General features: G+C 39.0%; 1 protein-coding gene across 5 annotated transcripts in view; it reads left to right on the forward strand.

Moving 5' to 3' along the window:
- Positions 1-18,160, forward strand: part of MAP3K4 (mitogen-activated protein kinase kinase kinase 4) — a 109,799-nt gene that overhangs the window by 21,782 nt on the left and 69,857 nt on the right. For all 5 annotated transcript variants that reach the window (XM_040628033.1, XM_040628028.1, XM_040628029.1 and 2 more), the window contains exon 2: positions 13,967-14,157. In XM_040628033.1, the coding sequence (XP_040483967.1) occupies positions 13,967-14,157 (191 nt within the window). The remainder of the gene's footprint in view (positions 1-13,966; positions 14,158-18,160) is intronic.

Genomic DNA, 18,160 nt, shown 5'->3' on the forward strand with positions numbered 1-18,160 from the left:
ATTAAGGGAGCAGATTGGAGTTCAGGGAGACTGAGGCAGTTGGAAGTTGAGGGCAGAGTTCTGGAGAGGAAGGGGTGATATTGAAAAGAGCTCCAGAAATCTACCTCAGGCCCCTTTGAGTCTTTGAAAAAAGATGCACTTGTATAGGGTAGAAACCGCAAGGTTAAGCCAAGAGTCATTGGGGAATTGTGAGCTGAAAGGTTCCCAGAGCTCACACGGGACTTGGAGGCACTTGAATTCCCACTGGTCAAAGTGGAGTTCTTGTGTTGATCACTTGGGACATGCAATAAAGATTTGGAAGATTCACATCTTAGTAGTGGGGTGACTATTCCTAGAGTGAAGGCACGTCTGGAATTACCCTAAGCAAGCTTGAAAACAAATCTTGAAAGGATAAAGTGGAATTGGAAATAACAGCTTGTAAAAAAAAAAAAAAAAGTCCAATATTCTTTAAAGGAGAACTGCAAAATCCAGATACTCAAACACATAGAATTATAATGTCTAATATCCAACCAAAAATTATAGACATGCCAGTAAGCCCCTAAAGATGACCCATAACCAGGTGAAGCAGTTAGCCAATAGAAACAATCCCAGAAATTTCAAAAATGATAGAAGTAGAAGAAAGAGTTGTTAATATGGTTACAATTATATTCAGGTATTTAAAGGAGACATGGACATTGGGAAAAAAATAAAAGATGTAAAAAGACCAAGTGGAACTTGTGAAGATGAAAAATACAATTTCTGAAATGGTAAATACACGAGATGGGATTTTCAACAGACTAGACACTGTAGAAAAAAATGACCGAACTTGTGGACCTAACAATAGAAACTATGCAAAATGTACTACACAGAGAACAAAGACCAGAAAAAATGTAGAGGACAGTAGTGACATATGAGAGCATATCAAGCAGTCAGCATATGTGTAATTGGAGTTCCTGAAAGAGGAAAGAAAGAGGGAAAACTGGGAAAAAAATTAAGAAATAATGACTGTAAATGTTTCAGATTTGACGAGCACTTATATACCCATTGATTCAAAAAATCTGATGAGCCCCAAGAAGGATAAACTCAAAGGCAACCATCACTGGAAAAATCACTGCTTAAATCTCTTGTTCTTCTATAGTTTCTACCCTTGTCAGTCTTATAAATAACTTTATTCTTGTAGTGTTTCTTCTGCTCTCTCGTTTCTAGCATTGTATTACGTGAAACATTGTCCTTTTCTCTCATTTACTGAACCGTTGTATCCATGTTTACCTAAAATCTTTTTTTTCCCCAAAAGGCTTTGCCTTTATTGTATTTAGTTACAGCTTTGATTTGAACCATTTAAGGATTTATTTATTCCTAAATTGTGTTACTAAATTAAATGTTAATTTATTTTAATTAACCACTTTTGCAGGGAGTATGGAGGATTGTGTTATCCTAAACCTAAAACAAAAGTGTGTCACAAAAGATTGAGAACTATTTTCTTATTTGGTTCACTTCATGACATTAATGTGATTTTTAAGTCAGTTTTGTGTGAAGCGAGTATTTGTGGCTGGGAGGGGATTTGTCTCTCTTCTTGGCTACTATGGAAGTGACCTTGTAGTTTGAATATTGATTTTGAATTAGTTATGCATCTTTATCCTTTGAGTGTCTAATACATGTCAAGATGAGATATTTTGAAAAGAGAACCCTGCTAGATGTGTGGTAAATATTGTCTAGGTCATTGCTTCTTTATCTTTTTTGGATCATAGATTGCATTTGAGAATCTGTTGAAAACTGTGGACTTTTGACTCCTCTCAAAAATGCACATAATAAAAATTTACATTCAGTTTCAGGGGATTCATGGTCCAGTGATTGAGATATAAAGTTGTACAGTTTTGATACATTAGCTGTTTTTTTTTGCGTTTCCTATATTTTTTTGTACATGTTGCATTTAATTGTATACTGTGAGACATTTCTTTCTGAAACTGTAGGTGGTGTTTATTTTTGGCATACACAGGACTTTTAGGACCCACATTTCCAGTAAATTTCACGTTGGCCTTATGTATTCAACCACAGTTACCAATTATGTTCTCTTGAGTAAAGAAAGCTATATAATTAAAATCGGAGCTTTTATTTTTTTCTTCTAAAATTGTTTTAGACCCATTTAAATTTTTTCCTAGTTTACATTGTTTTTAATTCGAAGAAAGTTATATTTTTCATGAGACACCTTTGTATGTATGTACATCTTGAATTACATCTTTGGTGTTGGGTAGTGTTTTACTTCTTAGTTGTTAATGTGCCATTTCTAAGGATTTCATAATCCCTACAGGTCTTGTTCCTTTCAGGTGAGCAATTCTTTTTCCTCTTTTGGCTCCCAACCAGTGAATTGGTTTTGCTTGTGAAATAGTACAGACAGCATAGCTGTTTAGGTTGACTTTAAGACTGAATAGTTGAGAACCCAGTGGTTGAAAAAATCTGCATAGTGCTAGAAAATTGTGCCTGTCTGTACACCTGTCTGGTAGTGTCCAGTGATAGATACTTAGAAGAGAAAGGTAGGTTTGCTCCTGTCTGTCCCCTACTTCATGCCCATCGTGGCTGCACGTTTCTGTCAGGGCGAAGGGCACGGTGTGACCTGATGGCTGCCTGCTCCTGTGGGTGCTCCTGTTCCCTCCACTCGCTCTGCTCCAGGTGTTTGTGGCCGTTCAGTTTCTCCAGTGAGCCCTGCACTCTTCTGTCTCGGCTGCTTCTCCTCTCCTTCTAGTCCGCGCCTTCAGAGCTTTTGAATCTCAGCTTCAGTGTTCCTTCTCTAGCGAGGTCGCCTTTGTTAGGATCCTTGCAGTTCTCGAGGCTCCATCCTGTCTGCCAGTGTGCTTTGTAATCTGTCGCGTCCTTGAGGACTGCACTTGAAAGACACGTGTGTGTGTACTTCTGCACTAAGTATCTAGTTCTTTCTATAGACTGAAAGCTCTGGGAAGGCAGGAATGGTGACTCTCTTGTTCAGTGATGTATTTTTCCTCAACTCTTAGCACAGCACTTGTGCAGTAGCCGTTGTTGAATGAGTGACACAGCTCTGTCCTGGAGGAGCTCATCACGTTGCTGCCGCACCTGCGCACACGTGAAGGACAAAGCAGTTCATGTGTATTTCGACCTCTAAGTAGACCAATCACTAGAACAAAGACCCAAGAAACAAACAAAAAACCCCGAAGTGAATAAAATAAAATAATATACATTTAAATTTTTATATTGTCTTCTGTCTCCTCTCTTACGCAGAATACTGTTCTGAATGAAAAAAGTTGTTGATTTCAAATGATTGTTCTCTAATTTCAAAGCCTTGTTTTTCTGTCCCTCTAGGGAGTAGTTTTATGCTCTTTTTTAGACATAAACACACACAGGTTTATACAAAACGAATGGAAACACTAGCCTGATCTGAAGAATGCTCTCTTAGAGGACCAGTATATTGGTGTTTCATGGAAGACAGGGTGGTAAGTCTTGGATGTGGTAGGGAAGGTAAGTAGCTACCTAAAGGAGAGAGGATTGGAGTTATACCTTTTATTTTATATGCAGAAATAAGTAGGGCAAGCAAAACCTTCACTTTCTCTTTTTTTCGTTTAAATTATAGTCACACTGTGGGTCCCCGGCAGAACTGAGACTCAGTATCTTAGCTAGGCTGATGCCTGTATTTATAGGCGAGGAAATTTAGACGTGGAGTGGTTAAAATTAAAAGACTTCAGCAACGATGTGAGTCCTGCAGCTGAGGAGAGAACTAGGTTTTCGAGCTGTCCCGGTGCTCTTTCTCCAGCTGGTAGGGACCTCCTACCACAGGGGGAGTAACCCTCTGTGTCTGCCACTCGGAAAGGGCAGACGTTCCAGGGACCAGGCTGGGAGTTCGAGGGGTCTGGGTCATGGCGTTAGACCAGGACTCCAGTTCTGGCCCAGACCTTTTCCAGCTGAGCACACAAGTTACCTTTGCCACTGTTTTTCCTGGTCTGTAACATTAGGGATTGCCATAGTACCTGCGGGGGGCATCGGGAAGATTAAATGAGCTAACATTTGTAAAGTGCCTAATTGACTACCTAGTATATAACAGGTATTTGATGATGAGTACCTCTCATAGTCAATGAGAATTGGCCTTCTGGGCAAAAAATCCTTTCTAAAATGGAGCAGGCTCTGGCAAGGACTAATCAGTACGCAGTGGTAGCAATTATTACACTGTTAGAATGGAGATTGTTCATTACTGTGTAACAAATTATACAGCTGATTAAAAATATAAACAGAAATCTGATGCATATTCCCATTTTGAAAGTTACTATTTTAAGTGGATTTTTTTTTACCTCTTGTTTGAAATTTTTTTACAACCACAATCAGTTATATTGCTAAAGAATTGCTTAATTTTATATTACATTTTTCCTTTAGTCCTTGTTCTTAGTCTTTTGTGCCTGTACAGTAACACCAAATTTATTCAGCATTGCCATGAACTGTCCCCTACAACATTATTAAGGTAATTAATTCTGAAATAATTTTTACTATAGAATAGTTTAGATTTAGAGAATTTTAGTATTTCCTGTACCCCATTTCTTCTGTTGTTAAATCTTACTGTGTACGTTTGTCACAACTAGTGAACTGGCATCGACGTATTATTCTTTAGTAAATTCTGTGCTTTATTCAGATTTCGTTCATTTTCCCCTAATGTTCTTTTCTCGGTTCCAGACACCATTCAGGATATCCCATCACATGTAGTCATTTCTCTTTAGCTGCCTCTCGGTGGTTACAGTTTCTCACTTTGTTTTTGATAACTGTAATAGTTTTAAGGAGTACCAGTCAGGTGTTTTGTACACTAGTCCTCTGTTTGGGTTTGTCTGGTGTTTTTATCATAGTTTTACCGGAGTTCTGGGTTTTGGGAGGATGACCACACAGATGAAGTGCCCTTCTCATCATATCAGGGCACATGTTCTCAACATGACTTTTTACTGATGATAATTCACCTTGGTCACCTGGCTGATGGCTGGTAGCGTTTGTCAGGTTTCTACTGTACAGTTACATTTTTCCTCTACTTTTCCATGCTCTACTCATTGGAAGTAAGTCACTGAAAGTGAAGTCCACACTTAAGTGGTGGGGAGTTAAACTCCATCTCCTGGAGAGAGGAGTATTACATAAACTATTTGGATTTTTTTCCTGTATAGGAGATTTGTCTCTTCTCCCATTTATTTTTTTTAGTAATTATTTATGTCAGTATGGACTCATGGATTCATGGTTATAATTGAACATAATTCTGTATCTTTATTTTGTGACTAGAATCTTTCCAGCTTTGGCCAGTGGGAGCTCTGCTCTGCTTCTGTGTCCTTCTAAAGTACTCCCATTGCATTGTTTTTGGTTTTTTTGAGCACTTCCTCACTTGCTGGCACTACAAGGTGCTCCAGGCTCATATTACATCTTGCCCTTGCCCCAGTCCTGGGCTCGGCCATTTCTCCAGGGAGTCCTGGTTCTTCTCTTGGAGCATGGTGTTGGAAGCCAAGATCTGGTCTCAGATAAATGAGCTTTTTCTGTGCTGGTGTCAAAGCAGATTTTATTTTTATTTTATTTGTTATTTTATTTTATGTCCCAGTTGTCTTCATTGCTTTCCTCACTTGTCTTTGCATTTTACTTCACTGAAAACCCTGAGAATTCGAATAGATCTCATATGCTTTTATTTCCTAGATCTAGCCTCCCAACAGGTGGGGTTCATCTTTTGAATGTGTGTATGTGTCACAGGGCATATTTATAGTTAACTATTTAAAAAATCCAAATTAGAAAGAATGAGAACTTGAGCTAAGGAGATTCAGACAGCTCATGTGCTTCCTATAGTAACTAGCTCTTAAGTTACTTGATTTCTAAGAATGACAGGGAGTAATTCATGACAGGAAATGTTTTATTTTTTTTCCACAAATAAACTCAAATTAGAATAAGGGAATATAAAAAGTGTTCTCATTTGTAAGAGTAGGTAGAGGGACATCATAATTCTTTTTGCTACCTTTGAAGTTTTAAACATTTTTCTTATTTCTCTTTAAACTCTAATGTCTTCTGTGCACTTGGCATGGTAGAAGATCTTTTGTTCGCTTTTTCTTCCAGCTTCGATCCAGGTTTTCATCTTCCAACTCTTCCTGTTTAAGCCCCATAGTTCTCTTTAGTTAAACCTAAAACAACCTTTTGAATGAATTAGCACTTTTATTTTATGTTGCTTTCTTTTAATGTTTTTTCATTGGCATTTCATTGTCAAATGCATTCACAGCAAGACCGACGTGTGCTTATTTTCTCTTCTTGTACTGAAAGGACGTCCTCCCACCTGAGCTCCCTGCATCATTCCCCCTATACAACCTGTAGTACTGGTGGAAGGCCCCAAATAGGTGCATCTCAGAGGGTTTTTGTTCCATTTTGATTGTCTCCCTGCTGATCTGTATACATATGATCTAGTGTTGATCTGCAGTTTTGGAAAAAGATGTAGATATAGATGTACCCAACATATTTTAGGAGCCACCAGAATTGGTAAAAATAAAAAAGCACACCTGAAAATGTCTTATTCTTTGCCGTCTTGTTTTTAAGTCTTCAACTCTTTGTAGCAAAATTGCAGAAATAACAGAAATAATCACATTCATCTTTTCATCTGTAACATGACTCCTGTGTATTTAAATACCTAGAGTTTCTGTCTTTCTCTTTGTCTTTCTGTCTGTCTCTTTCTTTCTCTCTCTTCTTTTGGTTCTAGTTCTTTTCGAGTAGTCTTCTGTTTAACCAGAAGTGAAAGATGATAATATGAAGTCTTTAAAGCATTTTGTTACTTTGTTTATGTGGTTTTATAAGACTTTATTTTCTGAAAGCTTTCATCTGAAAATATTTTTTAAACAGAGTAAAATTATTTTTATTTCTTGAGCAGAATTCATCCATGTGGAATAATTGTGCTATATATATATATATATATTTGTTTTTAATCTTTATGTGTTCTTTTTTGTTCTGTGTATTTTAGGACTGATAAAATATACTTTGTGTAAATCTGTGAGCAACATAAAAGACTTTGCTAGAAGATCTGAGTTGGGCAGACCTTATCCATGGAACTATCTAACCCTTTCCAAGACCTGACCCTGTCCATTTCTTCTATAAAACATATCTACTGATGCTTCCAGCATCATGAATGCTTATAGCTAATAGGCTACTCTCTAGAATACCCGTGACTTTCTGTTTCCACCAATTGAAATATATGCTTATCAAGAGTTCCTTGTTTGTTCCTAAATCTGTTTAGGTCTATTGTATGTTTTAATTGTTATTGCATAATTTAGTAAACTCTTATACAAATATATGAAATGTGAATGCAAAAGAGAATTGTGGTTTCTATATAAATGGAATTGCAGTGCTTTGAAAGTGTCAGGATAGGTCACAAAAAGAAAATTGCTCTCAAATGCATATAGGGGAGAGCTGTTAACATTTTGGAAGAAAAATCATGAAAATCCAGAAAAACTGCTTCATGAAAGTCTTTAGATTCTTGTTCTATTTTAAAGAAATAGAGAGTGTAGATTGCAGCTACTGCACTCGGTTGTGGTGTGTGTGACTCATGCCTTCTCTCAGGGAACCACACTACAGGGCAAGGCTGTCGTCCTCATCAAAGTGGGGATGGATTTAATCTCATTCACGGGCTTAAAGTGAAAGTAAATGTTTAAGTTTTAAATATGTGGTAGTTATCTATTATAATTTAACAAGCCATACCACAGCTTAATGGCTTAAAATAAAAACCATTTATTATCTGTTACGGTACTGAGTAGTTCTTCTGCTTCTCATGGTGTTGGCTTGGGTTCAGGGACAGCTGGAAAGTCCAAAATAGCTTCACTCACAAACTAGCAAGTTGGTGCTGGCTGTCAGCTGGAAGCTCAACACGACTGTGACCTAGCTAGGTTCTCCTTCATGCGGCCTCTCCACCTGGCTAGGCCTGGGCTTTGAAGACCGTGGCAGTCTCTGGGTAGTTGGACTTCTTACCTGGTGGCTAGCTTCCCTGAAGTATCCCGCTGTAACTGGCCCAGTGTCACTTTGACTACATCTCATTAGTTAACGCAGGCACAGGGTCACCCCAGATCAAGAGGAGGTCATTATAGAAAGGTGTGAATACTGGGAGGCCATCAAAGTCACAGCCACCAGAGATGTTTCAGTTTTTTAAGTGGGGGCATGTTTCATTTTTAATGTTTTTGATATGTATTTTTAAAATTAACTGGCTAACCACAGGTCCCAGTGACATTTGATAAGAAGGCTTCTAATAAATGAAAGTGTTTGCAAGCAAACTTATTTATAGTAATTTGATTAAAACTTGTATTCTCACTAATAAGAGTGGGGACATAAGAATTTCAGCCCATGTGAATCTGATTTCAAAGCCATTATTCCTTACATTATACCCCATTGCAGTTGTTTTGGATAGTAGTTATCTTGGCACCTAGGGTTAGAGTATCACAATAATATTATTGGCAGAAATCAACCATTGTTCAAGTCTTGCAGCCTTTAAAAAATTACATTCTTCAAATAATTGTGATTGCGTTTTAATAGAGTTTAGGTAATGATTAAGTCTGAAGTATCAAAGATAACATTATTTACCTCACAAATTCACTTATTCAGCAGATAGTTATGGGCACATAATCTATACCAGGCACTGTTCTAGACAGTGGAGAAACAGTGGTAAAACTGTAGATGGGGTCCCCGCCCTCACAGAGCTTTTGAGTTTAGTTGGGGGGGATAGTTCTTGTTCGTTTCCATGGGACATCTTTTTTTTTTTTTTAATCCTGTTTTTTAAAAAAGAGAAATGTTAGTTAAACAAAAAAGTCTGTCTTGAAAACTAAGTAGGTTTGTCAAGACCTTGTACTCTGAATCAATGAAGAAGTGAACTAGCGACTGTTGGATGAGTTTTGAGGTTTGACAGCAGCTTTCTTGGAGGTTAGCTGATAAACGTTCAACGATAGGCTGACAGTATAGATCAACTAACTTATTCATTAATTGGCTCTTACAATATGAACCAACCATGCAACCTCAAATTTAGCTTAGCTCCTTTTGATGTATACCGCTGGCCAAGCAAACTACACAAGCTCTTTAAAAAGAAAACCTAGAAAAGCTACCATCCCTGACTCCCTCTCCCTCCGTCTCTTTCCCTCAGCAGCAGAAGTCGCCCTTTAATCGTTATTTAATACAGAGCAGGTTAATGAGGAGGTGGAGGTGGCAAAGAGGACCTCACACCGCTGAGTACTGTACTTCATAAGTGATTAAAATATCTTATTTCTAAGGACTTTGCTAAAGAACTTCTAATGAATTTTTTTTTTAGGGCTTTTGCAAAACCACAGGTATTTTTGAGCTCATCTAATCCAGCTTCATTATTTTATAGATGAGCTATTTCAGGCACCATGTGGTTTACCTACTGTGTCACAGCAGAACTATGTAACCCCAAGTTACTTGAATTTTTGTCTTGTCTTCCACACGTTTTCCATTGAAAATAACACCGACCCCCCTCAGGTTGAGTTCAAGATATGCTTTTGTTAGACCAGATTCTATGTCAAGTGAATAATACTTTAGTAAAGTTTTATGTTAAAAGGATGAGACATTGTTTTATGTGATTGTCAGAAGTTTAGCACCAGAAAGAAATTTCACATTTGTGTGTTTTTCAGCACAAATAAGGCCAGTGTTTCAGGGCAATTGATGTAGACCTTGTACTACTTTCCTTATCCAAAATAATTGGTATCCATGGAAACATTTTGAACAGTCAACTGACCACATTAGCTCATCTCACATGAGCTAATACAAAATGAGGTTTTGGATGGTTTTAGTTCATTGAAATGATGTAAGTTCTTTTGAATTTACCACTAGTGTTTATATTCCTAGAGTGTGTGTGTGTGTGTGTGTGTGTGTGTGTGTGTGTATACACACACACACTTTTTTTTTCTCTCACAGAAGCAAAGAGAAAGTTTTACTGGATTTCCCTTCCCACTCCGTATTATATATTGCTTCTACATTAAGACTCCCCAAACTAAGTTGTGTTTCTCTGGCTCCTTTTACGATTTTTCTCTTCATCTTTGGTTTTCAGCAATTTGATTATGATATGCAAATTAAAATCGATCGTTTTCTTAAAGTTCTGTTTGGAGTTTGTGGAGCTACTTGGATCTGTGAACTTTTAGTTTTCTTCAAGTTTGGAAAATTTTCAGCCCTTAATTCTTAAAAGATTTTTTCTGTGCCTCCCTTTTTTCATTTTGGATTCTAATAACACATGTGTTACACTGCTTGATATTGTCCCATGGATAACTGATGCTCTATTCTTTTTCTTTTTTTCCCTTAATCTTTTCCCAAAGTTATATTGGATAGTTTCTGTGGCTATGTCTTCACGTTCATGGATCTTTTCTTCTGCTGTGTCTCATCTGCTGCTTTTAAATCCCATCCAAAGTATTTTTCATTGCAGATACAATTTTCATCTTTGCAAGTTTTGCTTGAGTAATTTCTGGTCTGCTTATTGATTTTTTCCCCCTCATTTGGGTTGTAGTTTCCTTTTCCTTGCTAATTTTTGATAGGTTGGCAGACATTGTGAGTTTTATTTATTGAATGCTAGACTTTATTTTAATTCCTTTAAATTTTGGGACTTTGCACTGACATGTATTAAGTTACTAAGTGACTTGGATGGAATGTATTAACATTTCCAGTAAGTGTGAATACCATCTTGATGGAGTTAAGTAAATCCTAAGAAAGTATTAAATGCATAACTTCACCTTTATATAATGTCTGTTCTAAAATTTATTTTAATTATGAGTTATATAGCACCACATGGCATTTTTTCTACCTCATTTTCTGTGTGGCATAATGATTAAAGAGTGATGAAATGTACTGTTTTATCTATTGTAATGCATTGTTTATGACAGTATTCATTTTTGGTTCCATGTTATTTTTTATGTTTGCTGTTAGATTAATGAAATAATTTGGAAATACTTTGAAATCAGTTGTGTTTATTGTATCTGTGTGAGGGTATAAAGACTTTGTTTTATGATAGGTGCAGGTTTAAAAGCAAGAGATCTTCAGCTTTTGTACAAGTATTACAGGGACTTAGTCTACTTTTATTTGGAGAGTGCAGCCAAATGAAATTTTCCATGGGTAGAGAATAATTTCTCCATAGTTGCATGACAGCACCACACATATTTTTTCTGTTTCCTCAAATTAAATTTTTCATAAAACTTAACATTTTTATTATATGTGCTGTGTTTGACTCTTTTTGTCTGCTAAGGCACCAGACTTATTTCTATCATATGTAGATTAGACAGGGGTACTTATTTGAAAAATAAACTCTCTTTGTCATGATTCTGTCCTTAGCTCTGGGGGCCTGCCCTTGGAGACTTGGCTTATTGAAGTTTGGACGTTTTCAGTCCCTCTTCAGAAAATCCCCTTCCACTTTCACTTGCATTTTATTAATTTATTCATTCACACAATACTGCTGGGTACTAGTAAAACATAACCATTTTATATGCATGTTTATATTTTAGTGTTTTCCGCATAGCCATTTATTTCTGGCATTTTGTTTTGATTATTTTGAATATTCACAACTGAATTTCCTGAAGTATTTTAGAATGTTGACTTTATAAATTATATATTAGTCTTTTTCTTAGTTTTAGAAAGATTATGTCAGGTATGCAGTCACATGTCTACTAAGGCTGCAACTTAGCCTTAGGTCTTCTGACTCCTGAGTTCACGTCTCTCTCCTCACTGCAGAGAGCATGTTCTAAATGAGGTCTTGTGTGTTCCTTTCTCTGACTCCATTTTTTCTGTTTAGCTTGGCATTCCTTATTGTCTGGCTTCCATGTATTAAACTGGCTAAATGTTTGCACTGTAGTTTTATAGTGATTATCATTCTAATATACGAGATATATTATTGTGCTAAAAAACACTGAATGGTTTTGAACACTATTCTAGAAACTTGGAGATACAAAAGTAATGAAATACATTGCCCTTCCTTACCATTGACTTTATCTTTCTGGGGACGAAAAAAGTTATAGTATTGAATTTGAAAGAATTTAGATGATGCTACAAATGTTAAAGTGGTCTCCAGGCCTATACCATGCTGAACTCAAACGCAGACTTCTTTCTCTCCCTTCTTTTTTTTTAAGATTTTTGTTTTTAAGTAAGCTCTTCACCCAGTGTGGGGTTCTTGAACTCACAACCAGGAGATCAAGAGTCAAATGCTCTACCGACTGAGCCAGCCTGGTGCCCCCACTCTTAATGTTAAGCAGATGAGTAAGGAACTGAGGTTCTTTCAGTGGGTTGCAAATGGGTCCGGTGACTTCCAAGGCTTAGAACAGGAATAGTAGCAATCATTGAGTGAACCCCCAGTCTATTATTACTCTTTTGTTAAGCATGCGTTATTGGGATTTAATCCTCATTGGAATCAAAGAATTGTCCTTATTTTGTAAATGTGCAGTGTGGAGATTTTAAATAATTTGGCTAAGGCCCTCATAGCTAGTAGCCAGCGCAGTCAGGATTTGAACCGAAGTCCTCAGACCACAAAATCTGCCGTGTGAATCATTCCAGAACTGTGCTAGTAAGCACTACAGCCAGGGAGATGAGATTAGCAACCTTGGCATGGATAGCCATGTCTTCTCATCAGCTAAATGAACTGTTTTACAGTGAGTGTGGAAGAAGTAGTTGTAGGAAATTTCAAGTTCATCTGGAAGTTGTATTATTTGTTGTATCACTATGTGATATTTCGGTTATGGTTAGCCTAAGGGAATACGTATATTTACAACTTATTTCTAACTTTGCTTACGGTTTTATTTGTTGTAGTTAGCTTTCAGGGTATTTCATGTGTATGTCTTAATGTATGCACGTATGTGTGGGGGCACGGTACTCACAGGGTCTAGAGTACTGTTGTCCGGTTAAATCAGTTTTGACCTGTTAGAGGGATTCTTTATGGATTTCAGTGCTGTAAATTTATATAATTCTGCAGCATTTTTATTTTTTGAAAGTTCGTTTTCTGAAGTTTTATTTGTCAGTATAACTCAATAATAATGGTGTCATCTACTTTAGAGTGGTTTTTTCTCTTTCCATCTTGATTTTGTAATAGCTTTGATTTTATATCAGGATATAAATTGCCAGGAAGAACACTGGTTATAGTTTGGATATACTTCGGAGTTACGTTTGTAAAATATGAAGTGTATTTTAGAAAGAATATTTGGAGTGGGATAGACTGTGATATATATTTGAAAGGAACGTTATCAAAATAGTGATAGTATTTGAGAAATTGGCTGGGGACAGAGGATCGGCCGGAAGCATTACCAGAGAACAAGTTGAGGAGGAGTTGCATTTTGAAGGTGAAGAGAAACGAATTCCTTTTTCTTCCACTGCATCCTTCTCCCTCACTGCTCCCCTGAGCTCTGCACTGTAGTGGTTGGCAGAGAACGTAGAAACACTGACCAACCGTAAGTTATCAGTACTCCCTGCTTTGCTGCTCTGATCACAAAGCTCGTGCTTTGCAGCTTTTGCTGTGATCACAGTAGAGCATTCCTATACTTCCTGTTGTGTGTGCTTCAAGAAGAGGAAATGGTGCCCTGAAGTCCAAGGCAGGGCTGTATTGGCCCACTTGTCCCCCGAGCCTGCAGTGGCTAGCACACAAGTACATGCTTTGTTCTCTCTCAGTTGGTATCTTCTAGTCTTTGGCTCTCTTTTTCCTCAGTCTGTAAGTGTTTAGGTTTAAACTCCTTTCTGTCAGAATTCTATCAACAGCAGAAACTGCACACCAGCTCTGCCCCTGTGACCCTCCTGTTGCTCGGGGTCAGGGCAGAAGCCATCCCAGACGTTACTCCCTTTGGGCGAAGGAGAAGTTCTCCTGTGAGTTCCACAAGTACAAATAGAGGAGAAAGACCACATTGCTGAGGAGGAGACGTAGCCATAGAAAAGTTGACAAAGAAAAGAAGCTTCAAGCAGTTTAGATTTGAGTTCACTTAATATGTTACTGAATATTTTCTCTGCTTTCTGCCTTTCGTAGGCAAGAGTGCACATTGGGAGATTCAGCATGCAAGAATTCTGAGTCTGATCCAGAGGACTTTTCAGATGAAACCAATCCGGAGAACCTTTATGGCACCTCTCCCCCCAGCACACCTCGGCAGATGAAACGCATGTCTGCCAAGCACCAGAGGAATAACGTAGGGAGGCCTGCCAGTCGATCTGGTTTGAAAGGTAAGTCTGATATTTACAAAGATACACAGGCCTGGCACTTTCGGTACATGATCTGTATAACACCTAACTACTGATTGATCCTTTCTACCATAATGTTTTTCTTTTTTATCTTAAATTTGGTTTTAATGCTGCTTTTAAATTTCACTTCCTCATTCTTGAATTATTACCATGAGCAGTATTGTTAAATAGATAGAAAGGTTTGTCCTGAGTGTTAAAGCTGGTGGTGTGAGGCATTTGTATTCCTTTTGGTCTGTAGAAGAGGTCACGTGGGCCCGAATCCGTGCACTCACCTAAGATGGCTGCTGATAGATGAGAGAGGTGGCTTTTTTTATTCTTTGAATCTCTAGCTTTTGTCTTTCAGACATGATGTACTGGGCAGTTTGGGAGTGGCAGAGCCAGGCTTCCCCAACCAGGCTGTGACCTGTGCTCTCTATCAGTGACTCTGATGGTGCCTAAGTGTGCACCGTCCTCCTCCTTGCTAAGCACCATGCCTGGATGCTACCCACACCTCATCACCACGGACAGAACTTGTGTTCTTCTTTTCTCTTTGTTTGGAATCTCAGAGTCCAGATAATGTTCTGTTCCTAGAAGCTGGGACTGTTTTCTGTTTTCGTTTCATACTTGCTCCAGCATGTCACAGCTGTTCTTTTCTGAGGTAGATAAATCAAATCGTGCTGACCTGCTGCCTCCTCGTACCCTGCGTTCTGGCTTAGATCCTCAGGTCACTGAAGCCTTAGGATTTTAGAATTCCCCTATTAATTTCAGCAAGCCACTTGTCCTAAAATTGATTTCATAGCTTTTTGGAATACATTCATCTCTTGCTGCACAAAATATAGATTTTATTTCTTATCTGAGAAATTTCCCCTGTCACATGCTCTCCCTCACTGACATCAGGTTCATGCCCGTTTCTTCCTTTCTTTGGCCCGTGTTCTTCCTTCCTGTCTGGCCAGATTCCCCTTCCCACACATATCTTACACACGTTGACCTCTTGTGGTTGTAAGGTGGCAAGTTCACTCTGTGTCCCTGTTGTAGCCCTTCCTCAAGAAAGAAGGGTGGGCAAGAGAAATGGATTTTGTTGTATTTATTTGCTTGGGTGAAATCTTGCCCAAGGAAGAATTTCTAAGCAGTAATAGTCTTTCCTTTGCATAGGGAAGGTGATTTTTTTTTTTTTTGCTTTCTTTTTTTATTTTAAGGATTTTTAAAAATTTCAAATTAATTATTTATTTTTGAAGATTTTATTTTAGAGAGAGAGAGTACACGCACACAAGGGGCGGAGGAGCAGATGGAGAGGGACGCACAGACTCCGTGCTGAGTGTGGAGCCCATCGTGGGTACTGATCCCACAATCCTGAGATCATGACCTTAGCCGAAATCAAGAGTCAGATGCTTAACCAACCGAGCCACCCAGGTGCCCCAGGACTTTTTTATTTTTATGTAATCTCTGTACCCAATGTGCGGCTCAGATTTACAATCCCAAGATCAAGAGTCGCATGCTCTACTGACTGAGCCAGCCAGGTCCCCTGTTTTTTTACTTTCTTGTAAAACTTTATTTGTACTAGGATGTTAACCTGTGACCTGTACTTATTACCCCGTTTGGACTAATAGCTTTCCATTGCAGTTTTTCATCTTTAAAATCGATCTTTATTCATTTTCTCAAAGACATCTGGAAAGTTCCTTATCTGAAACAGGTGGCACTGCAGTAGCATCTGCTGAATCAATATTAGTTAATACAGTTGGGCTTCAAGCTGCTGAAACGGAGAAGATGCCAGTAGCACAGCTGCTTTTTCTTCACTTGTTGGTCCATACTATTTTAGAATAGGAGTTGAGAGCATAATTCTCACATTTTATAGATTGAGAAACTAGAGGTCTAGGATTTGTAAAGCAACTTTGAGGCCAGAAGGTTGGAGATAGTGACAGGACTGTTTTTAGAAACAGTTCGCCTGGTACTCGATTTGGACTTTTTCCTAGTATAAGCAGCAGGTGTTGCACTTATGAATGCAGTACTTGAGTTAACTATACTAGCTTTCACTAATCAGTCAGAAAACCAGTCACTAGATTTTTTTTTTAAAGATTTATTTGAGAGAGAGAGTGCGCGCGTCATGCATGGGGGTGGGGAGGGGCACAGGGAGAGGGAGAGAGAAACTTAAGCAGACCCCGTGCGGAGCGCAGAGCCCAGCCCAGTGCTCAGTCTCAAGACCCTGAGATCACCACCTGGGCTGAAACCAAGATTCGGACGGTTAACTGGCTGCGTCCCCCAGGCACTCCCAGTCACTAGCTATTTGTTGAGCTCCTACTGTCTTTCCGGGGTGTGTGGGAAATAGAAGAGGGAAGCCTGTCTCTTTTCCTTCAATTTCTTTCAACCATTTATTTCATAAAGTTACAGGATTTTAGGTCTGGAAGGAGTCTTAGAGACTACTCATTCCAGTTCCTGCCATTTTTCAGGTAAAGAAATGGATGGCCATACATCTTTTGACTTGTACCTATCTAACAGCAGAGCTAGGAAACCAAAATCCTTAAAAACTTATTCTTTTTTCTTATTGTAAAAGATCACGTTATAGGAAATTTAGAAACTACAGACAAAAAGAAATAAATATACCTATAACCCCAATACACAGAAATAATAACTCTTACCAGCCGTGTGAAAGGCCCGTCTCACGTGGGAAGCATGCAGGTAAACAGGCAGTGCAGGCTCCTGCGGGGGAGCTGGGATGGACGGTGGTGAGGAGAGGCTGCTGCGGGTGTCCACAGGAGGGAGTGGGAAGCCCTGGGGCTAGAAGACTTCTGGAACAAGTGACATTTGTGCTATGACCTGAAAGCTGAGGCCGGGAGACCAATATTTCAAACTAGTGTGTGATTCATGATAATATATTGGTCCCTCAGTATTTTCAAGAGCTTTTAGAATTAGTTAGGTTGGTCAGATTTATTTTAAAAGCTTTCTGAGGAAATATGAACTGGTGCATTCTTTCTCACTGCTACAAGCAAAGGCTCCCTGAGTCATACTGTTCACTTCAGAACTGCAGTCCAAGTTGGACTCATCTTTTTAATAAATGTCAGCAATAATATTTGCATTTTTCTGGTTATCTATTGCTGTGTAACAAACCACCCCAAAACTTAGTGGCATGAAAGAACAACCATTTTATTGTGCTCATGATTCTGTGGGCCACATATTTAGGCAAGTGACAGCTTGTCTCAAACCCGTCGTGCCTGGAGCTTTAGCTGGAATGGCTCAGTTAGCTGGAGATGTTGTCATGGCTTGGATAGGGCCCTAAGTGTGGGCTTTCGGTTCTTCTCCACATGGTGTCTGCTAGGTCTCTGTGGTCCAAGATGGCTCCTTTACTCACATGTCTGGCATGTGGGCTGAGAGCTGGCTGGCATTGTTTTTTTTTTTTTCCCCACATGACCTTCCACATGGCTACCCTGGGATTCTTTTTTTTTTTTTTCCTTTTCTTTTTTTTTTAAAGATTTTATTTATTCATTCGACAGAGATAGAGACAGCCAGTGAGAGAGGGAACACAAGCAGGGGGAGTGGGAGGGGAAGAAGCAGGCTCATAGCGGAGGAGCCTGATGTGGGGCTCGATCCCATAACGCCAGGATCACGCCCTGAGCCGAAGGCAGACGCTTAACCGCTGTGCCACCCAGGCGCCCCTATCCTGGGTTTCTTCACAGCATACTTGTTCCTGGGTAATTAGAATTCTTACGTGGCAGTTAGCTCCCCCTAGAGCAAGTGTCTTGAGAGATCAAGGTGAAAGTTGTGAGGGTTCTTAGCTTGGGAGGTCAGTCACACAACACCACTTCTGCTGCATGCTTTGGCTACACAAGGCCACCAAAAGTCAGCGTGGGAGGGGACCACACAGGGCATTTCAGTAGCAGGAGGTGTGGTTGTGGGCTGTAACGGACTAGCTCCTACCTGCATTTGATAGACAGCTTCGGGGAATTAGTGTCTAGTCAGTCATACTGTCTTTATGCCTCCAGCCCCTCTCCTTTGTCAATGCAGATGACATCAT

The sequence above is a fragment of the Ursus maritimus genome, unplaced genomic scaffold, assembly GCF_017311325.1.
Source record: "Ursus maritimus isolate PB19 unplaced genomic scaffold, ASM1731132v1 scaffold_13, whole genome shotgun sequence".
In the NCBI taxonomy this organism is placed as follows: Eukaryota; Metazoa; Chordata; class Mammalia; order Carnivora; family Ursidae; genus Ursus; species Ursus maritimus.